Here is a 21871-nt window from a genome sequence, read left to right as displayed (position 1 = left end):
ACAATTTCAGAATAACAAATAGTAAGAACTAAGAAGTATCAAATTCAAAACAAAATCAACTTGTAACTATGAATCATAATAACGTTAGCTTGAGCAACCTAAACTTGCTAACAAGCAGGAAGTGGCACACCACAAAGACCAGGATTACCAAAAAATGCCGAAGCAGAGAAATTAGCCTTATGTGCTGGAATTTCGCCACTCAATTTATTTCTTATGACTTCAAACTCTTCTATCCACTTTAAATTAATCACCTTCTTTGGAATCTTTCCGGTTAAGTAATTCCTCGAAAGTTTAATAATCCTCAAAGTATTAGCATTACTAATCTCTTCTGGGATCGTCCCTGAGAGCTTGTCGCGTACCATCTCCAGCAATCGCAGTTGGGTCAAGTTCCCAATCGACTTTGGTATCCGACCTCCCAATGGATTATTTGACAAGATTAATGAACTTATCGGGTTCATAACGAGTTTGTTTCCAACGTTTTTGTTGATAGGGCCTGTGAATTTGTTGCTAGAAACGTCGATGGAGTTGTAACGTCCTAGTGGTCCATCGACGTTCTTGTCAAAGATAAAATCCAGGGGACCTGAGAAGTTGTTTGAGTGAAGATCGAGGTCTGTTAGTAACAAAGAATTCTTGAATTCTTTTGGAATGGTGGAGTAGAATTTGTTACAAGATATGTTGAGGTACCATAAGTCACTCATGTTCCCTATCCATGTAGGAAACCTTCCCGTGAGTTCATTACTCGATAAATCGAGATAGCCTAATGGTAAGGATGACAACCACGAGGGTAGCTCGCCTTTGAGCCCCGTATTGGCTAGCATTAGCCAAGAAAGATCTAACTTGTTTATCCAACTTGGTATTTTTCCTAGAGAAAGTGGGTTGTGTGACAAATCAAGTATACGAAAATAAAATTTAATCTTAATAAGTGTACGAGGAATTGGACCTACAAGTTGATTTTTCGACAAATCTAATTCCCCAAGTTTTTTTAGATTGCCAAAACTTGTTGGTATTTGGCCTACAAATTTGTTATTTGAAAAGACCATTCGAGATAATTTCGATAGGTTTCCTAGACTTGGTGGTAGATGACCTGTGATCATATTGTTCTGTAAGCTCATACTAAAACATTTCGAAAGATTGCCAAGGGAATCTGGTAAAACACCGGTCAATTTATTGTCACTAAGATCTAATACTTGCAAAGATGAAAGCTGTCCTATTGAAGATGGGATTGATCCAATAAGTTCGTTTATGTTAAGGGACAAATCTTCTAATTGGGAGAGTTCACCTATTGAATGAGGTATACTTCCAGTGATACGATTCGATGTCAACAATAAGTTTGTAAGACTCTTTAGTTTGCCTATCTTGTTAGGAATTCTACCGGAAAGTTTGTTGTATTGGAGTGAAAGCTTAGTTATCGAATTCATGTTCAAAATCGAAGATGGTATTAGGCCAAAAAATTGATTTTCTGAAAGATCTATTTCCAAAATCGAAGTGAATGATTGAAAGACTGAGTAAGGAAGGGTGCCAGAGAGGCTATTTCGGATTAAATTGAGCTTTTTTAGCTTATGAAGATTACTAAAAGAAGAGGGTAGTGAACCGTTTAGCTTATTATTGCTTAAGAAAAGAATGGTTAAATGAGACAACTTACCTAGTTGAGGTGGGATTGGGCCATTTAACTCGCTAAGGTCGCTAAGGTCGAGGACTTGAAGGTAGGTGAGGTTGCCTAGGAAAGGGGAGAGTGTACCTGACATGAAGGTTGCCATGGCGCTAGGGCGGGAAACGTTTACTACTCGTCCGTTGGAGGGGTCACAAGCAATGCCCTCCCACGCGGTGCAGCAGTCCGTGGTTGTGAGCCATGAACCGAGGAGCTGTGATGGGTCATAAGTGATTCTATGCTTGAAATCAAGCAATGCTTCTTTGTCAATAGCATGACAAGATTCTACTAATTGGTAAAAAGATGGGTTAACCAAGAGTACAATGTATATTATTGGAAGAAAATATATGTAATTCAACATGATCAACGTATGAAGAATTGATGAAGTTTAGTTTTAGCAATGAATTTGATGCATTTTATGGAGAAATTATGCATCTAATTATAGTAAAGGTTAGAACGTGGGTTGTTACATTGGGCAAATGGAAGTAAGACAAAAGGAATAGATTACTACTAGTTGAGTATGATTATTCTATTTTGTCATCATCAAGTTGCTTCTGTTCAGATGTATATAATGTATACAAGGGGTTGCTTATGTATTGCTTGATTGCTTCTAGATGGATTTGAAAGTATTTATTTTTATAAGCTTTTTACAAGGAAAAATATTGTGTTCAAGGAATGGTTTTTAATGAAATAATTGCCTCAATTTATTTAAGACTACGGGTGGGGAAGGAAATTTTATGTGTAAAATGGGTCGCTATCTAGTTAATAAATTGATTTAAAATTTAGAATATTCGATCGGTATGATTTTTAATAATTTGAATATTTTGGATAAGATGTTTATAAAATTTTGGATCACAATCAATATTTCAAGTACTTGAATCATACGGTATTAAAATAAAATTTCAATATACGTAGTGCACCCAAAAATTTCAAATAAAATTCGATTATACCTAATATATCTTTGAGTGTTGTTGAAAAACCTCATTGTAGTGAGGCCATATGATTCATCTATTCCCACCTCCGCTTCCAAGTAAAGACACCTAGCGCCTTTACTTTCGGTAGAAACTCCTGTATAAAATATCAAGGCCATGCTTAACCCAAACTAAGTTTATATCAAAAGATCGACCATCGTTGAAATATGTTTGTATTTTACAAAATCAAGGTAATATTACAAATTTTTAAATAGACCTGGTTCACACTAATTTATTGTGGACCACTAACATTAGAGAAACTATCGTTCTTTATTAATAGAAAAAAAAAAGTCACTATAATTAAAATAAAGGTCACTATGTTTAAAATAAAAGTCATTTTGGTAATATATAGGCTATAAGAGGTTAATTTTTTTAATGAAAAATTTTATAAGGTCAATATAAATAATGAAAGTCACTATATGTTAAAATTAGGGTCATAACGCCGTACTTCAAGTTCACAATAATATTAAACGTTATGCAAGTTTTGATAAAAGGTTAATATGTTTTTTAAAAAAAGGTTACTATGTAACAAATAAGGGTCACTATGTTCAATATAATGTCAGTTGCGTATGTATAAATTTCGGGTCCACAATAATATTATTGTGGACCTGGTCCACGCAAGTGTTTATGAGGTAATATCATACATTATTATTTTTTTTAAAAAAGAAATTAGATTTACGAAGTATATATTTTTTTCTTCCTTTAGTTTATCTTGTTGCTGCCATATGTGCGGTGTGTGTTGTCACACATTCTTGAATTAGGGCTATAGGAGATGATCTCAATACTCATTAATAAGATCCTTAATTAGCCAATTAAGATTTAAGAGTGTCAAGATTTACGGTGTGTTTGGATAGAAGGAAATGGAAGGAAAAGAAGGGGAGAGAAATGGAGAGATGTGATATCTTTTATTTGGATAACAAATGAGGAAGTAAGGGAATTGGAGGGGAGAGAAATGGAGGGATTACATTGTAAGAAAATGATTCCTCCAACAATGGAGAGATTTGGAAGGAAAGCTCATCATTTTTCTCTCCCCTCCCTTTCCCTGCTTTTCCTTCCTCTAATGTTATCCAAATACACTGCTAAAGCGAGTATGGCCTCGATAATGTGAAATTAAAAGGTTAATAAAATATGAAAAATCCAAAAATATATGCACCAGCCGGGAATCGAACCCGGGTCTGTACCGTGGCAGGGTACTATTCTACCACTAGACCACTGGTGCCTTTTGATAACTTTGTGGTTATTTAGAATTATCACACAAAATGTGTTAACTACTTGTTTAACTATAAGATGATTTTTTTTTTTTGAGGGAATAACTATAAGATGATTTGTTAATGTGAACCTTTTAATTATTATTATTATTATTATTATTATTATTATTATTATTATTATTTTTTATGTTGACGAAATGTGAACATTTTTTAATCTAATGGATTTGGCTGATGTTGAAGTAACTAGCTTAGACTAACTACCAAGTGGATGAAGAGTAGTTACGTCAGCCCATACGAAAAAGATCAATTTTATTTTGTTCTGAACTTCTTATCAAGTGAATAAGATTAATTTAATGTTAATATCCTAATTTAGAGGAAAATACATCCAATAAAGTACGTAGCTTAATTGCACTACTGCAATGTACTAATGTGTGTCTCCATCCTCATGTGTTGAGCACTTACGCACGCTACTGCCATAGACACTACACCACATATTTCACAAATTAATAATGGAACTTTGACTTAACGTGTTTAACAAACCTAAGGTAATAAAATATTTTATCTATTTCTAAACACAAGCAATCTTTGACTAATTTACATTATTCATAGATTAACTTAAACTAAATATAAATTTATTACAAGCATATACTTGTACATAGTACATTGACATGAGAGTGAGGGTTAGCTCAAGTGGTTAGAGCTTCCCTCTCGGTCTCAGGTGATCATGGGATCGATTCTCACCCCCGCCTTGTAGCTTTCTAAACACCAAAAAAAACATAGTACATTGACATTGACCCACCATCGATCTATTAAACTAATTACATTTTTTACTTTCTTTGTTCCAAAATTAAGTGTCTATATCTATTTTCATGGTCAAACTTTATAATTTTGACGCATATTTTCATTAATGAAAGTCACGGAAGATATGGTTGGATATATAGGTTTCAATGTATAGTTTAATAATATTAACTTTTATAAATTGTGGTTAATTTGTAATAAAGATGTTGATTGATGCCAAAGACGTGCTTTGAAGATCGTGTTGAATGAAATAAGCATCTAATTATGAGACGGAGAGAGTATAGTATTCTATCTCTAGTAGAAAACATAGTGGAATTCAACTCAACAAGTTTAAACACTATTGGGATATATTTTAGGAAACAAGATAATTGCGAATATTGTGAAAATATATCCTAGAATATATTGTGAGCTATTTTAGGTGTACTTGGTGAGTAGATTATTCGACAATAATTATAGCAGCATAATTATCCATTATAATTAAGAAAAGCATTATTAATTATCCATTATAAATAAGAAAAGCAGTATAGAGAAGTGGATCGAGCAGTACGGAGGGATAGTGGAATTATTTATGTTGTGTGAAGGGTGAGTGGTATCACTGGTATGTGGAAGATTTAATTAACTTATCTTAGGCCTTAGCCTTGCTCGGATCATTGGCAATATACCACTTTATTCAAACTTTGCTATTTTAGTCTTTAGTCGATCGCACTAAAAAAAGATAAGACATAATGTCCTTTATTAATTTTGCTGATTACATAATCAATATTACAATTACACTTACAAATACAATTATAAATTAAAAAATGAGTCAATAATACAATTTAAAATTATAAGTAACATCTATGAAAGGTTACAAGGAGCAAGTGGCACACCACAAAGACCAGGATTACCAAAAAATGCTGAAGCAGGGAAATTAGCCTTATGTGCTGGAATTTCGCCACTCAATTTATTTCTCATCACTTCAAATATTGATAAGTTTTCCAAATTTATCACTTTTTCTGGAATACTCCCATTCAAGTAATTCCTAGACAACTTGATTGTCTTCAATTCCTTAGCATTTCCAATTTCTTCTGGGATCGGTCCTGATAACCCGTCGCGTACCAATTCCAATACTTGCAATTGTGTCAAGTTCCCTATCGAGTTTGGTATCGATCCTCCCAATTGATTATATGACAAGATCAAGGAAGTGATCGAGTCCATAGCGAGTTTATTACCAACATTTTTATCAATTGGACCTGTGAACATGTTACTAGACACGTCGATAGAGTTGTAATGCCCTCGTGGGTCATCCACATTTTTATCGAAAATAAAATCCAAGGGGCCTGTGAACTTGTTCGAGTGAAGGTCAAGATCTGAGAGTAGTAAAAGATTCTTGAATTCTTTTGGAATGGTTGAGTAGAATCCGTTATAAGATATGTTTAGGAACCATAACTGTGTCATGTTTCCTATCCATGTAGGCAACTTCCCGGAGAGTTTGTTGCTCGATAAATCGAGGTAGCCTATCGAGGAGGAGGACAACCACGAGGGTAGCTCGCCTTTAAGCCCGGTCTTGGCTAACATTAGCCGAAACAGATTAATTTTGGACAACCAAGTTGGTACATTTACTAGACCAAGTGGATTATACGACAAATCCAGTATTTGCAAATCCTTAACTTTAGTAAGTTGATGAGGAACAGGGCTAACAAGTTGGTTTTTCGACAAATCTAAGGCCATTAGGCTCTTTAGATTGCCAAAACTTCTCGGTATTGGACCGACAAACCGGTTATTTGAAAACAACATGTTGATTAATGTAGTAAGATGTCCTAGATTGGTGGTAGACGGCCTGTGATCATGTTGTTCTCTAAGGTTATATGTTGTATGTTTGGGAGATTACCTATGGTTTTCGGTAAAACACCGGATAATTTATTGTTAGCAAGGCCTAATACACGCAAAGAAATAAGCTGGCCTATTGAAGAAGGGATTGGTCCGGTAAGTTTGTTATAGTCTAGGGACAAATCGCGTAATTGGGCTAGTTTACCTATAGAATAAGGTATGTTACCTCCAATTCGATTGATGGACATATCTAAATTCGTTAGTCTCTTTAGTTTGCCAATATCATAAGGGATCCTACCGGAGAGTCCGTTTTTATGAAAATCTAGCCTAGTAAGTTGAACCATATTAACAATTGAAGATGGTATTGGACCAGATAATAAATTTTCTCCAAAACTTAATTCTAAAATTGATGTCAATGATCGAAAAATCGAGCTTGGAATGGCACCAGAGAGGCTATTTTGGCCTAAATATAGCGCCTTTAGCTTATGTAAACCACTTAAAGAAGAGGGTAGTGAACCATTGAGCTTATTAAGGTTAAGATAAAGATGGGTCAAATGAGACAATTTACCTAGTTGAGGTGGTATAGGACCGGTCAACTCTTTAAGGTTACTAAGGTCAAGGAGTTGAAGGTAGGCAAGGTTACCAAGTAAAGGGGAGAGTGTACCTGACATGGATGTGTCCAATATAAAGTCGTCACCGGATTGGAGGCCGGACCGAGACACGTTTACTACTCGTCCGTTGGTGGGGTTGCAATCGACACCCTCCCACGCGGTGCAGCAATCGGTTTTGGACACCCAAGTGCCGAGGAGCTGCGACGGGTCGTCAGTGATTTTGTGTTTGAAATCAAGTAATGCTGCTTTGTCTATAGCATGGCATGACTCTACTAATTGGAAATAATATGTGTTTACCAATAGTATGACATAAATTAGAGGAACAAGATTTTTAAAGTTTATCATGATTGAATTGTTGAAAAATGAAAGTTTAAAGTAATGAATTTGGTGTAATTTATGTGATTTGGCATCTATTTATAGAACTAAGAAGCTTATAATAAAAAATTAAATTAGAACATGGGATTTTGGTACGTTGTGCAACTGTGCAAGTGGGTAACGGAAGCAATAAACTAGGCAAAGCACATACCCCTAGAATTTTACAGTAGATTATTTTAAGCAGGTGATTAAGTGCCCCAAATAAGCCTGACTTTATTTATTTTAATTGTTTTGATTTTATATTATTATTAAAAAAAGGTCCTATTCATATGGGGTTGAATAAGGTGTCAAAATTTGATCTGACTGACCTGAAGTCCTGAACTGATATGAAAAAACTCAATGCAGATTTCGATTCATATGATACAATAATTTAGTATAATTAGGGCAACTAACGCACGCGCATAGCTAGTCATATCTAGTTACTCTTTCGGCTTGGTCTTAAAAACACAAATTTAGTTATTGGCAAAATTAGTTACAAAAAAATATGTACACAACTATGTTTATGAGTATAAATATACAAGACAACTAACATTAATGCATGAAAACAAATAAGTACTCCGTACGTAATTAAATATTTCAGAGGGTATAATTGTCCAAACACTATTCATTAAAAAAACTTGTACATATTAATGAGGGTATATATGTAAATGCACATTTTAAAGGGTATAATTGACATTACACTATTCATAAGAGTAGGTTTCTACTTTTTATAAGGTAGGGACTCAACTTTGAAATATATTCAACCCGAACTACCTAAATCTAACTCAGATATTTTAATTGACACCTCTAGGTTTGATGGTATTTGGTTCTTTATTAATTTTAGTAATCTACCAAGCAATTGAATATGGTTGATGATAATATGATATACATATATTTCTAAAGATTGGAGTAAGATAACATTTGGAAATTTTCTAAGGATATTACGTTCCATTTTACACGCAAGAATTGGTCAATGTTTGCCAAGTTTATCGGTTAGCTTTTGTCGCCTCATTAATTAGTATTTAATTTTTGAAGCAAAAAGCTTATTGTTAAGATAAATTTATCATAAATTATTCATGGCCTTGTTCAGTGGTACGTTGTAGTTTTGTAAGAAGCAGTTAGCGTTTTTGGATTGGTAAAAACATAAGTAGAAAGAAAAATAAGAGTATCTATCAAAGAGCTCGCTTAGGTAGTATTTGATGGTTGAAGTAGTGCATGTATGGCTGGTGTATCTCTCCAACATTAGATAGTACTAACATTTTTAAGTTACTGTGTGTCAAATGTTAATGTTTTTTTTATTTATTTATTTATTTATTTATAATATAAATGACTTAGGTCCTGTTCATATTTACTAAACTGAGCTGAATTGAACTGAACTGATTGGAGCTAAACTGAACTGATTGGAACTGAACTGAACTGAATTGAGCTGAAATGAATATTTTATGTGAGAGGGAAATTAAGAGCTGAACTGAACTAAATTGAACTGAACTGATTGGAACTGAACTGAACTGAACTGATTGGAGCTGAACTGAAATTAAATAAATGTGAACAAGCTCTTAATTATTTTTTAGAATTTATCTGCTACTTTTTTGTTGAACATTAAAATGGACCAATGAGGTCTTTGTTTAACAGTTAAGGCTAAAGATTTGCATATAATAGATAACATGTTCCTTGACGCTCATTTGGATTAAAAAAAATTGATTAATGGAGTTATATCCAATACTCCGCGACTAGTAGTTGAACTTCTTTTACCGTACTTGTTAAAATACTAGTAATGTTACTCATACAACTTATACTCAATGCACAAATTTAACCAATCATAGCGTTCTTTTTTTTTTTTTTTTTTTTTTTTTTTTTTTATCATTATTATTATTATTATTATTTTTTAATTTTAAATACACGGTAAGATCAATTGGGCCCCAATCGAGAGCTCCTATCACAGGAAGTTTGGCTGGCAATGCCTGGAGGGGCAGAGGGATGGGATTTGTGCCCGATGAGAATCGAATCTCGCACCTCAAAGATGCGAGGTGACCTCTAGACCACTGGTCCAAGAGATCATTCTCAATTATAGCTTTAATTATGTACTAATGTAAATTACAAAATTAAGTGATTTGATACCATACGTTGAATACGTGATAATTTTTATTTTTTTCTTTCATATGTAATTAGCAATAGATGATCAAAGTTTCTTTAATAAAAAATAACATAGTAAAAATTTACAAGCATACCTCTCAAAAAGGCAAATCTAGACAATTTTCCGATCCTACAGTTTCTCCCGAAAAGATATGAGCCATATGGCACCTTTACAATAATTGTTTACGAAAGTCGAAGCCTTTTTTTTTTTTTTTCTTTTTTTTTTCCCATTAGTTATCCATTTGTTGTTAAAGTTGGTGGTTTTATAAAACAAGTTACTCAAATAAATTGGTCACCTAAAAATTCATATATATACATATATACATAAAATAACTTATGTGTACACTAGATGAGATATAAAATAAACTAATGATATAATATGCACCCAATGAACACAAATTAATCTAATATTCGAGTTGCTGTTGTACTCATGACATACAGTAGTGTTTTCCTTTTATTGTGACGTTTATAAGTCATGACTCCTATTAAGGAATTGTCAACCAAAATATCAAATTTGTATCTAGTGCTTTGTATTTTGTGATTCGAACTTAATTACTATATCTCCTTACAAAATCGTTAAATTGTGGCAGACTGGCTGGCAGACAATGCCTTGAACAAGGAAGATTTAGATACGAGTACCATTAACAAGTTACAACATTATTCTACTCTAGAATTTTATGCATTCGAACGTTGCTATGTGCCATTAATAATAGTCTAGTATTCTAGCTTTTTTTTGTTATTATTATTATTATTATTATTATTATTATTATTTTTTAAATTGCCATTAATAGTCTAATACAAACTCAGTAAATCATTAATGTAACAGGACTTCTTTAATGAAACGACAGAATACTGTAGATTTTTATGACCGTTGGGCAGCCCAAATCAGTGATGTATTCCCTGTGCTCTTAATAGTTGTCGTGAAAGACAAATCTAATATATATATATATAAAGAAGAGTTTTTTTCCGAGTTTTTAGAGAGCCACGTAGGATCCAATTTTCTTAGCGCCATGTAGGATTATAAATCTTAGTAATAGCCAATTACATAAGAGATTATTAATTTCTTTTAGAATTAAATAATTCAAACGCCGCGTAAGCAAATTGGCGAATGCGATTTTTAAGTTTAAAATAATTAAATATTAAATATTATCTTTTAATATTAGGAATTTTAGTATTAGGAACTGAACTGATTAGAGCTGAACTGAACTGAAATGATTGGAGCTGAACTGAACTGAACTGAACTGATTGGAGCTGAACTGAATTGAGCTAAAATGAATATTTTATGAGAGAGGAAAATTAAGAGCTGAATTGAACTGAACTGATTGGAGCTGAACTGAACTGAATTGAAATAAAGTAAATGTGAACAGACCCTAAGTCATATAATGGATTATCTAGCCAAGTAAATGATGGCGAATTGATGGCATAACTTACTTTCTAGTTTCTACCATGTCTAACCTGTCTTTAATCCAAAAGCAGAAAGGATTTCCAATCCATGTAAGTTCAAACAAATAAATTATAAAACAATAGCGGAGAAGGGAATAAGAGTGGCAAAAGAATGAAGACATAAGAAATGAAGCTGGGCATAATTTGCAGATTTTGTAAGTTCATAATAATAATCTCAATTGGAATAAGCATGAAGTGAAATTCTCGTATCAATAAACGTAAGTAATACGATTATATGAGTTCATATACATTAGAAACTTTTACCTAAGGAATAAACGTAAGTAATACGATTATATGAGTTCATATACATTAGAAACTTTTCCCTAAGGTTTGTATGGTACCCTTGTGATTATTTTACAACATCATATGATATACTGTATGTGAATATGTCATATAATAAATCAAAAATTAGTCAAATTTCATAAAATCTTGATAATTTTGAAATTGACAACAAAAAAATGTTCACCCCTTTCTTCGTATTTTCCTTTTTTTGAATTTTGTTTAAAAAAAAAAAATTGAAAAATGAAAACAAAAAATTACGTCGAGCAATAGTTGTTTTGTAGCATTAAGGATGCTGTCTCACAGAAAAAATTTACTACCACAACCACAGTACATAATTAACCAAGTCTTTGAAATTTTTTCTTAAAAAACAATTTGTGTCTTTGGAGAAGCTCTTTGAAACCCATTTAACTTTCTTTGCACCTTCAACTCTGCAACATCACCAATTCCTCCGAATTTGATAGTGAATCTTTGAAGGACAATTGAAGCAGAAAGCACATATTCAATCAATTTAAGCTCAGCTTTTGAAGCAGTTACACCATCAATATCCACCTCAACCAGATTACCCAATTTATAATTATTGTCATAATCATAATCGTGCTCAACTTCCACATTTATGTTTGGACGAACAACCTACACATTGAAACGCACATCAGAAGATACCATGCATTTGATTTATCACTTTTTTTTTTTTTTTTTTTTTTTTTTTTTTTTACTACTTTTAAAACAATTTTAGGGGGCATTTGATTCTTAGATGGTTGTAGCTAGGGACTTGCTTGCAATTTCAATAATTCCCTAGCTACTAGCTTGACCATTGGAGCTAGAAAATTCAATTAGCTTGGCTAAGCAAATTAGCTTTGCCAAGCAAATTTGCTTTGCCAAGCTAATTTGCTTGAGAATTAAACTTTCCAAAATAAAATGTTCATTGCACCAATTAAGCTATTTCCATGCATTTTCTATCCAACACCTACTACTAAGCTAATAGCTAGCCATTGGAGCAAAATGTAGCTAAAATGATAATTAGCTTAAAAGCTTATGTGGCATGGCAAACTAATTGTCAAATTAGCTTGTCATTGGAGTTGCTCTTAGGATTTAGATACGAGTAATCCATAACCAATGCTTGTTTAAGAAAAATCTAATTGTTAAGGAAATTTTTTAAATTACTACCCAAAAAATGACTCAATTTCAAAATAACCATCGGTTCAATTTTTATTTATTTTTATTTTTCTTTTATTTTAAGACCTCTTAAATTATAAAATTACTCGAAATACCACATTTCGATGGGTTTTCCGTCTGTGGGCCCCACGTAACAGCTACTAATTGCTATTTTTACCTTTAAAACAACTCTCCCAACTTCGATTCGGATTTTTGGAGATTGGGGTTCTTGGGACAATTCATCAATTGGGCGTTTTCAACAATTGGGCGTCTTCAACGGCTCCTTGTTCCCCTGCTTTTCCTTTCAGCATCACCGTAGTTGTACTCACCGTCGACAGCGGCGTCGGATTGGAGCCATTTTTCCATATGTTATCTCTGCTTTGCTTGAAGCGTTTTGGTTGAGTACAACTCCTTCCTCTGCCTCCTATGGTGGTTTCAGGTAAGAAGGAGGAGAGAGAAAGTGAAGTAGGAAAATGGAAAATGGAGAAAGTGAAACAGGAAAGAGGTTTTGCGGTTGATGCAGCGAAAAATGGAAATAGAGTTAAGGCCCACAGACGGATCAGTCAAAAATCACTGAAATTTTGAAAAAGGTGGAATTTGAGTAGTTTTTTAATTTAAGGGTTGGTAAAATATTAAAAACGGGAGGTTTATTTTTTTTTTTTTTTTGGAAATAAGTGTCATTTTTGGTTGATAATTTAAAAATTTCCAATTTTTAAACCCATACCTCAAACTCACATGGTATGGTGTTTGAAAACCCAAGGACAGAGGTGTGTATGACTCATGGTATCAAATAAAAATCAAATAACATTCCTTAAACAACAAAACACAATGTATCAAGAATCAAGTTCCTAATGACCTCATACCACCTTTCATTCCTAGTACCAAACCCATACCAATTTGTGAACCAAATGCCCCCTTAAATCATCATACTTTCATTTCAAATGCCATATTATTATTTTAATTATTTCTCTCAATAAGGTTCATTCTTCTTAATAAGAAAAACAAGTACTCTTTAAATTAAGGTATTACTATATAATTTGCAAAATAAGAAACTTAAAAGGTATTTTCAATTCCAAAATAGTACTAAAAAATTGAAGTAGATTGGACATTAAAAGATACTTACTGAGATAGTGAGCTTCTTAATGGATGGGCAGCTTTGAAGAAAACCAAAAGTGCAAGAAAATAAACCAAAGTCATTCAAATTAAGTACTCCGAGAGACAGTTCATAGAGATGTGCAAGTGCCAACGGAAACGCTTTCTTTTTTCCAATTGCAGCGAAGATCTTGCACAACAAAATAAAAGGCATCAATTTGTATAGCATAGCATCATATTAATTATACACAGTTATACACTATACATTCGAGAAATATTTCCGCCACAAAACTTACCTTATTAGACTTATAGTCCCTTAGGAAAAGGGATTTGAGATCACAAGAAGCTGCAAGTTTTTTTATGGCATCAGCTGCTTCAGCAGTTTGGCGATCAGTAATTGATGAATCACACCAAGATAGCTCTAATTTAGCAAGGTTAGGAACATTTTTGAAACTCAACAATCCAATAGATGAAGACACATTTAGAGTTAAGTTTTCTAGTTTTGGTGCATCTATAACAATATTCTTATGGTAGAGGCAGTGCTCAAGCTTTAGTATATTAAGTTTGGGGCAATTCGCAATCAAATTGCTAAATATGTCACCGTCCAATGTTATTGAATTGAGCTCAAGTTTGCGAATTTGTTTAAAGCACATAAATTCGGTGGATGGACGTTTCAAAATAAAACCTTTGGAAAGTGTCAATTCCTCCAACTCAATGCATGAATAAATATGAGATGGCAAAGGTATAGCTGCGAATAAGCACAGATAGTTTATTAGGGTAATTTTTTTGACACCATTGTTCGAAAGAAAATGTAGCCACGCATTAAGATTCAGATTTTTCTGATAAGAACCGTTGTTTTTGCCATTGTCGGGGATGTAGAGGTAGAATTCGTGTATAGGTCCATGGTGATGGAGAAAGCTGTTGTTGATGATGGTGTTGTATGTTTCCCACTTTGAATTATCATCTACTTTCTTGAAGCGGAACTGCTGCTTCCATAAATCGTCATCGAAAACAAGACTCTTAAGATAGCACCAATTGGTCCTCCATTGTTTGGATAACACACTCGTTTTGACTGCATCTCTAAGTGGCAACAGTTCGAGTATCTTATCAATAAGTACCATGGGCAGATTGCTGATGCGATCTTCGACATTTGTAGGTATTGGAAAAACCATTTGATATTAGAGTTTGAAGAAAAAAGTGGTAATGGATGGAAATAAATAATTGTTAATTTTGTGTGAACATACGGCTTAATTCTCATTCAAGAAACATATACCGATATATATACAATGTTACCACTAGAGATACATACCATATCTTTGGTAAGATTGCTTAATTCTCATTCAAGAAACAAATAACGATATATATGTTAAACCTAGAGATACATAACATATCTTCGGTAAGATTAGAGATTAAGAAACAATATAAAAGATAACTTCAAATAACCACCAAATATTCCCAATTATATTTTCTAAAATATATCCTCAATAATAATACATACAATGCTTGTTTTGGGTATATAATACGTACTCGTCACAATCCAACAACACGTAAACTGCACAAAAATGACTGAATACTAGTTTCATACGAGTTTAAATTTATAAACAGAGCTGCCAAATTCTAGCAACTTTAAAATGGCACAATCTTGTTAGAAACCGCAGATATTAACTTCTTGTGAGATTTAAATCACTATTCTATTCAACAGTCAACAAAAGAAATACGTTAAAAAGAAATTTGAAGGCTGCAACAGGCCAACAACAAAGGTTTATGGCATAGGAATGTTTTGCTGTAACCTGTAAGCCTTTGTATTAGCGACATGCTATATAATTATAACAAGTTTGTCGTTACTTGCTAGTCAGATCAACTAGTTAAGTCGTTAAAAACTTAAAAAGCAATCGTAATCAGCTCACCTCAATACCAAGCTCCTTGATGCAGGGACAACTTTGAACCATAGCAATAGTAACATGAAATATATCGAAGTCAGCACATCAAGAGCAGTCAAACAAAGCCTATCCAGGTGATTAAATGCAATTGGCAGCGTATTCAGGAAATCGCTTGCAGCCAAGAACTTGCAGAAACAGAACAAAGATCATATTTAGGGGCCAAACTAATTTAAGAATTCATAGAATAAAACATATAAGTGTATAATTTGCTGCATTTCTGATATGTATGAAAGACAAAATGTATTTGACAGTGGATAAAAATTATACCCTGCACAAACCCTCCCCAAAGTGAAGGCACCGAAGTTCATATGAATCTGCAAGAGTTTTGAAGGTGTCAACAGTCCTGGTGCATGAAAAATTCAAACCCTGCTTCTTCCAAAATTATTGAAATGTTAGCAATATGCTGGCCATTACTGATTTCTAGAGATTCAAATAGAGCTTCGATAACTAAGCTTTTAAGACAGGGTACATATATAACTAAATGCCTCATGACAACCCAACAAAAGAGCTTGGCACTTCGTGGTTATACTTGTAAAAATCTCAGCTGTAAGATCTATGTTGAACAGCTCAAGGCTTTGCAGATTTGTAAAGCCTTTAAAGTCACTGGTTGGAGATTTTAGATAGAAAAAATTAAGTTGAAACTTCACCAAATCCCGACAAAATAATACTCGTATATGAGAAGGCAGTGGGTGGATGTTCATCCCCATCTTTCCCGCCAACACAGTTTACAAGCGTGATCTTTTTAACCCCATTATTTGAAAGGAAAGACAACCACTGGCTGATATTCGGACTCCCTTCAACAAGTATATCCGGTATATAAAGCCAAAGGTTGACTATAGGACTATTGTGATGGAGAAGTATATTACTGATGATGTTGCACTACTTTCCTTTATTTCTTTATATTAGGAAGACTTCAAGATTAAACTTCAAGAGATGACTCCAAACTTGCAACGAACATGAAATTTCTACACAGTAGTAATAACTATCTATGCATTCCAACAATTAGACATCGGGTTTAGGAAAAAAATCACCTTCAATTTCCAATTACTTTGTAATCCGGCAACTGCACAAAACTCCTAATTGATCAGAATAGCGGTCAAGATGTCTTGATACTACCACGTTCCCTCTCAAACATGAATCTGCAAATTGTTTTCGGATCAACCATGTTTCCACTCAATTAATGTGAAGAGGTTTTATACTAAATCCAATTTACCTAATAAAACCAGAACGAGAACAAGAACGAAATTCATAGCCTAATCATGTTAAACTAAACCTACAAAATCATTGTTCCCATTTACACTACCAATTCACAGATTGTAGATAGTAAAATAAATTGAATCACATAGCAAAACTTCCAAATTAATCAACTAGACAAATTTATGTTTAACTAATCATCCGTCATAAACTATTAAACAATGTAATTTGAACTACTAATGTGACAAATCGAGATACAGGGAGTAACAGATATGAAAATTAAGTGAGTAATTGTTTATTTATACTAATAGTTGTTCGACTTTCAAATTATAAAAGCAATCAAGATGTATTCAAGCGATCGAACGCATCCCAGATTTCAGAGGAAAAAACATAAAAGCGGGAGGAAGAAAGAGAGTAATGTACCGATTTCGAACTCTGCAACCCAGGAAGAACACGACTACCATTTGTAATGTAACGATACGGCAGTCAGTATGTAGAGAAAAGGTCTGAGTCTGACGGGAGAAAACCCTGCCGGAGATATTGGTATGCGGGAATAAGGATTATAGGGGGAAATTACTGTACAATTTTAAGAAGTTTATACTCTTACCATTCTTTTTTTTTTTCTTCTTCTTTTTTTATTTTTTAATGAAATCATAGCACTATATATTTTCAATTAAAGGTGTCAAGGCTGGATCTAATTTCAAACTTGAGTCATACGGAGTATTAAGTTATTGTGTCTATGCGAGTCAAAATCTTAATCGGATGTTTTTTTTTTTTTTTTTAAAAAAAAAATCAGTCGGATCCAATTTTGACACTTCTGTTTCTATTACTACTCCCTCCACACTTCATTTTTAGTTCAGTTATTTTATTTGCTTCATTATTCTATTTTTGAGTATAAGGGACCATATCTTTACTTTAACTAGCACTTTATTAACTTTATCACTTTTCTCTAACATTAATTTTTCCCAGAAAAAAAAAAGAAAAAAAAAGAAAAAGAAAAAAGAAGTAAGTTTACTATTATGGAGCATAAATAAAAGGGTGGAGGAGTATCAATTAGTCATGTTGGGTTTTCTTTTTATTTCTTTCATCTTGTACTTCATAGTAAATCTGTCAATTTTGGTATTCAAGCTGGGTTCAAGTTGGGTCAAATCAGATATCAAGTTATGTCGGGTCAACCTAGCCTCCAATTCATATGGTTTAGGTTCAGATCGGGTCAATATCGGTTCAGGTTATCACGAGATTATCGGGTAATTCACCCTTTTGGGTGTAGGTCAAGTTTGATTCGAGTCAAATTCAGGTTGAGTTCAATTTTAGGTCCTAGTTGTAACAAGTCAAGTTTAGGCGGGTTAATAGCTAGTAAATTCCAGTTTGGGTCAAGGTTGAAACAAATAAATTTTAGGTCTAATTTTTAAATTGGATCATTCTTAGGTTTGCATCAAGTTAAAGTCATATCAATATCAGTGTGTTAAAATTGAACCTATATAACTATGTCTTTCATAATTCGATCAACCATCATTAAGATTTTATTAATATAGAACAAGAGGTATATAATATGAGAATTCCCCTAACAATATCCAACACAATATCAAATTTTCAATTGCGTAAGTTAATAAACAAATAAATTAAAAGCACATTAATAATAATAATTAAATACAATGTTTCAAAGAAAAATATTAATTATAATAATAAAACAAAATTAGGTTGCATTGTAGCATCAGAGGCTACTGTCTCACATAATTGACCAAGACATTGAAATTTTTTACTTAAAAACAATTTGTGCCTTTGCAGAAGCTCTTTGGAACCCATTCAACTTTCTTTGCAGCTTCAACTCTGAAACATTATCTACTGTTCCGAATTTGATAGTCAATTTTTGAAGAACAAATGAAGCGGAAAGTACATATTTAATCAACTTGAGCTCAGGTTTTGAACCTGTAACACCATTAATATCCACCTCGACCAGTTGCCCTAATTTATAGTTATTGTCAAAATCATAATTATGCTCAACTTCCACATCTTCGCTTGAAGCAACCTATACACATCAGAAGACAAAACTTCACATTTTCATTTTTTTTTAACAATCTAACCCTTCTTCACATCCATGACAACCCTAAACTCTAATCCTCTATGTAACTTTCCTTCCCAAACACCCCCCCAAAAAAAAACCGACTAATTCTTTCTCTCTATACCAGAAAACAATAAATCTTGTGTTTGTGCTGGAATGTGACTCGAGAATCAATCGAGGCTTGGCTTATAAGCTAAGGGGAAGAATTACTTGTGTTAAGCAAGGAAGCATTGGATGGGTCAACTTCAACTGGTCATATCTCTCAAACTACTTAGAGTTTTGAGGTGATTAAAGTTGGAGGTGAAAGCTTGTTTCAAGAGCTTTCCAATGATAGGTCATAAACTTAATTCCGATAAGAAACGAGGAAGTTATAGCTGTTTTACTAAGAGCTGTCTGTGCTGACGCGAACAGGGGATGCACGTCCGTGCCAAATATGGCACGACCGTGCTGCTTCAGTTCCAGACGAGCAGCAGCTACTGGAATGAGTTATCTGGGCTTGCACGTCCGTGCCATATTTGGCACGTCCGTGCCTACCTGATACCATATCCAAATCTGTCGGGGGTATAAATACCCATTAAGGGTTATTTTGTTTATTATCCCCAAATTGAGTGAAACACAATTAGAGCTAGGGTTCTTATTCTTGAAACCCTTGTGCTTTAGAGTGGAAATTAGTGAGAGATTACTCTTGTAAACACTAATTAAAATCAATACAAACATTCTCCTTGTTCTTGGGTGGGTTTTATAGTCTTCAAGTAATTGCTTGAAGGATTTTCCCACCTTCCAATTTCTTGTCTCTTTTACTATCAAATTTCTTAATTGTTCTTTGCTAATTACTTCAATTATCAACCATTTGCTCTAACAGTTTGATTAGCCGTATAGTGTGGCTACAATTGTTTATAAAAATAATTATTAATCATTATTCAATTATTTATGTAAATAACTTTAATTTAACCATAAAATATAAGTAACATTAATTAAAAATACAAATAACTCATTTCTAGATTCAAGCAATCCCTATTTTAATACTTTAACCATTAAAAGAGTAAATCCACTTGTTTATAAAACTAACCCCAATATCTCATTAGGATAAGCTCTTATCCGTCAAGGTAAGTCTATTCAATCATCGCCATATCACTCAATAATTTGCAAAAGAAGACACTTATTAGAAGGTAAAAACTTGAAGCAGAATATTGGACGTGAGGTTAACAAAATTTTGTTTTCCAAAATGTTAAAAACTTGAAATAGTTCGGACAAAATAGGTTACTTACATCGATAGCGAGCTTCTTAATGGATGGGCAGCTTTGAATAAAACCGAAAGTGCAAGAAAATACACCAAAGTCATCTAAATTAAGTACTCCCAGAGACAGTGCATAGAGGTGGGTAAGTGCCAAAGGAAACGATTTCATTTTTTCGATTTCAACAAAGAGCTAGCTCAACAAAATAGACATAATCAATATGTATAGTATATAAAAAATATTTAAGATTCTAATTCGTGAAGTTGTTCAGCCATAAAACTTACCGTAGACATGAAGTCCCTTAGGCGAAGCGATTTGAGATCACAAGAAGCTGCAAGATTTTTTATGGCACCAGCAGCTTCTTCCCGATCATTAATATATCCCATGCCAAAAAATAGATCTAATTTAGCAAGGTTGGGAACATTATTGTTTATATTTGAAAATTTAACAGAAGCTAGAGTTAAGTTTTTGAGTTTTGGTGCATCTATAACAAGATTGTTCTGGTTGTGCAAATACAAGAGCCTTAGTGTAGTAAGTTTGGGGCAATTCGCAATCAAACTCTGAAGTATGTCACCCTCAAATGGTATTGACATGTGATAATATGTTTAAAGCCGTTGAAATCAGTGGGTGGACGTTTCAAAACAAAACCCTTGTTGGTCATCAGTATCAATTCCTCCAACTCGATACATGAATAAATATGAGAGGGTAAATGTATCAATTCCACCGATTCCATGTAATTCAAAGTTACAAGAGTAATCTTTTTGAGACCATTTCTTGAAAGAAAATGTAGCCACGGATTAAGATTCAGAGTTTGATGATAAGAAATGTTATCTAGTCGAATGTCGGGAATAATGAAGAGGTAGAACTCGTGTATAGGTCCATGGTGATGGAGAAAGATATTGCTCACGATGCTGCTGTATGTTTCCCACTTTGATTTTTGTTCTCCCTTCTAGGTGCGGAACTGCCGCTCCCAGAAATAGATATCGAAAACAAGTCTCTTAAGACATAACCAATTGTATCTCCATTGTTTGGACAACACACTCATCTTGGCTGCTTCGTGAAGTGGCAACAGTTCGAGTATCTTATCAGTAAGTACCATGGGCAGATTGCTGATGCGATCTTGTCTGCCTTCGACATTTGTAGATAACTTTGAAGGAGAAACCATTTGATGATAATTAGATTTGAATATAAAAGTTGTAATGGATGTGAATGAATCATAAATTGCTTGCTTTGGATATATAATAGAGTAATTATAAGTATGTAGGTCTATTCTGTTCACGTACCAATTAATAAACGTTGTTTTCCAAAGTGAATATAATTTGAATTAGGTGGGAAAATTTAGAAAGAAAATACGTTGTACTTGTAATTTGTTCTACGAGGCGTCACATTTTTTAGTGGAAATACAAGGTGCTATGAATCTATCATGATTCATGAATATGAATTGTTGGTTCCCAAACAAGTAATTGAGACCTTGACGGTCAATAAGTCATACATACAGATAATTACTCTCTTTGGAAATCATTTCATTTCTCCTATTCCATAATCAACACATCAAGATAGCACCTCTACATTGCTTTTTAGCATCCAGTATTCTCAAAGAATCAATTAGATACAAAAATAAGTCATTCTTCTAGGCCAAAGAAACACATCGACACAATCACAGCTCATCCAAAAGCTCACGCACAATGGACAGTCGAAGAGTCATGCCCTAAAAATAAGAAACGATGAGCTTTATACATTTTACTAAACTAAAGTTAATTTAATTTAACTTTTTTCAATGTGAAAAGAACAGGCATAAACAAAAAGAAAGGACGAGCCTTATACATTTGTTGTGGGCCTTAAGGCAATGGTGGAATTAAACCATACTCAAAACATAACAATATCTCCACATTTGAAATTTCTTAAGAAAAAAAGTTCCCACTTGTTTAAACGTTGAAGT

General features: G+C 33.4%; 4 protein-coding genes and 1 non-coding gene across 5 annotated transcripts; all 5 read right to left on the bottom strand.

The window, feature by feature from the left end:
- Positions 1-107: 107 nt before the first annotated feature.
- LOC145600400 (uncharacterized) lies at positions 108-2009 on the bottom strand. The gene has a single exon (XM_081656297.1). It carries the CDS (start codon positions 2007-2009, stop codon positions 108-110), a length of 1902 nt encoding a protein of 633 aa, XP_081512423.1.
- A 1758-nt stretch (positions 2010-3767) lies between these two features.
- TRNAG-GCC (transfer RNA glycine (anticodon GCC)) lies at positions 3768-3838 on the bottom strand. The gene has a single exon. It is a non-coding gene; the product is annotated as a tRNA-Gly (tRNA).
- Positions 3839-5462: 1624 nt separating this feature from the next.
- On the bottom strand, positions 5463-6335 carry LOC145600399 (uncharacterized). Its single transcript, XM_081656296.1, has one exon. The coding sequence runs from the start codon at positions 6333-6335 to the stop codon at positions 5463-5465; it is 873 nt and encodes a 290-aa protein (XP_081512422.1).
- Positions 6336-11617: 5282 nt separating this feature from the next.
- Positions 11618-14673, bottom strand: LOC145600397 (F-box/FBD/LRR-repeat protein At1g13570-like). Its single transcript, XM_081656295.1, has 3 exons — positions 13798-14673; positions 13533-13691; positions 11618-11887 (listed from the first exon to the last, which is right to left on the bottom strand). Exons 1-3 carry the CDS (start codon positions 14671-14673, stop codon positions 11618-11620), a joined length of 1305 nt encoding a protein of 434 aa, XP_081512421.1.
- A 3721-nt stretch (positions 14674-18394) lies between these two features.
- Positions 18395-20525, bottom strand: LOC145600396 (F-box/FBD/LRR-repeat protein At1g13570-like). Its single transcript, XM_081656294.1, has 3 exons — positions 20217-20525; positions 19966-20124; positions 18395-18664 (listed from the first exon to the last, which is right to left on the bottom strand). Exons 1-3 carry the CDS (start codon positions 20523-20525, stop codon positions 18395-18397), a joined length of 738 nt encoding a protein of 245 aa, XP_081512420.1.
- Positions 20526-21871: the final 1346 nt, after the last annotated feature.

This window comes from Chenopodium album, chromosome 21 (assembly GCF_948465745.1).
Source record: "Chenopodium album chromosome 21, dcCheAlbu1.1, whole genome shotgun sequence".
NCBI lineage: Eukaryota > Viridiplantae > Streptophyta > Magnoliopsida > Caryophyllales > Amaranthaceae > Chenopodium > Chenopodium album.
This window is presented reverse-complemented; position numbering and strand designations above follow the sequence as displayed.

Excerpts from the sequence above, each read along its gene's own strand:
- LOC145600400 (XM_081656297.1), bottom strand. The coding sequence starts at position 2,009 with ATGTTGAATTACATATATTTTCTTCCAATAATATACATTGTACTCTTG.
- LOC145600399 (XM_081656296.1), bottom strand. The coding sequence starts at position 6,335 with ATGGCCTTAGATTTGTCGAAAAACCAACTTGTTAGCCCTGTTCCTCAT.
- LOC145600397 (XM_081656295.1), bottom strand. The coding sequence starts at position 14,673 with ATGGTTTTTCCAATACCTACAAATGTCGAAGATCGCATCAGCAATCTG. Across the intron at positions 13,692-13,797 it reads GGGACTATAAGTCTAATAAG|ATCTTCGCTGCAATTGGAAA; the intron begins GTAAGTTTTGTG and ends TTGTTGTGCAAG. Across the intron at positions 11,888-13,532 it reads TTAAGAAGCTCACTATCTCA|GTTGTTCGTCCAAACATAAA; the intron begins GTAAGTATCTTT and ends TTCAATGTGTAG.
- LOC145600396 (XM_081656294.1), bottom strand. The coding sequence starts at position 20,525 with ATGTCAATACCATTTGAGGGTGACATACTTCAGAGTTTGATTGCGAAT. Across the intron at positions 20,125-20,216 it reads TAAGGGACTTCATGTCTACG|CTCTTTGTTGAAATCGAAAA; the intron begins GTAAGTTTTATG and ends TTGTTGAGCTAG. Across the intron at positions 18,665-19,965 it reads TTAAGAAGCTCGCTATCGAT|GTTGCTTCAAGCGAAGATGT; the intron begins GTAAGTAACCTA and ends TGATGTGTATAG.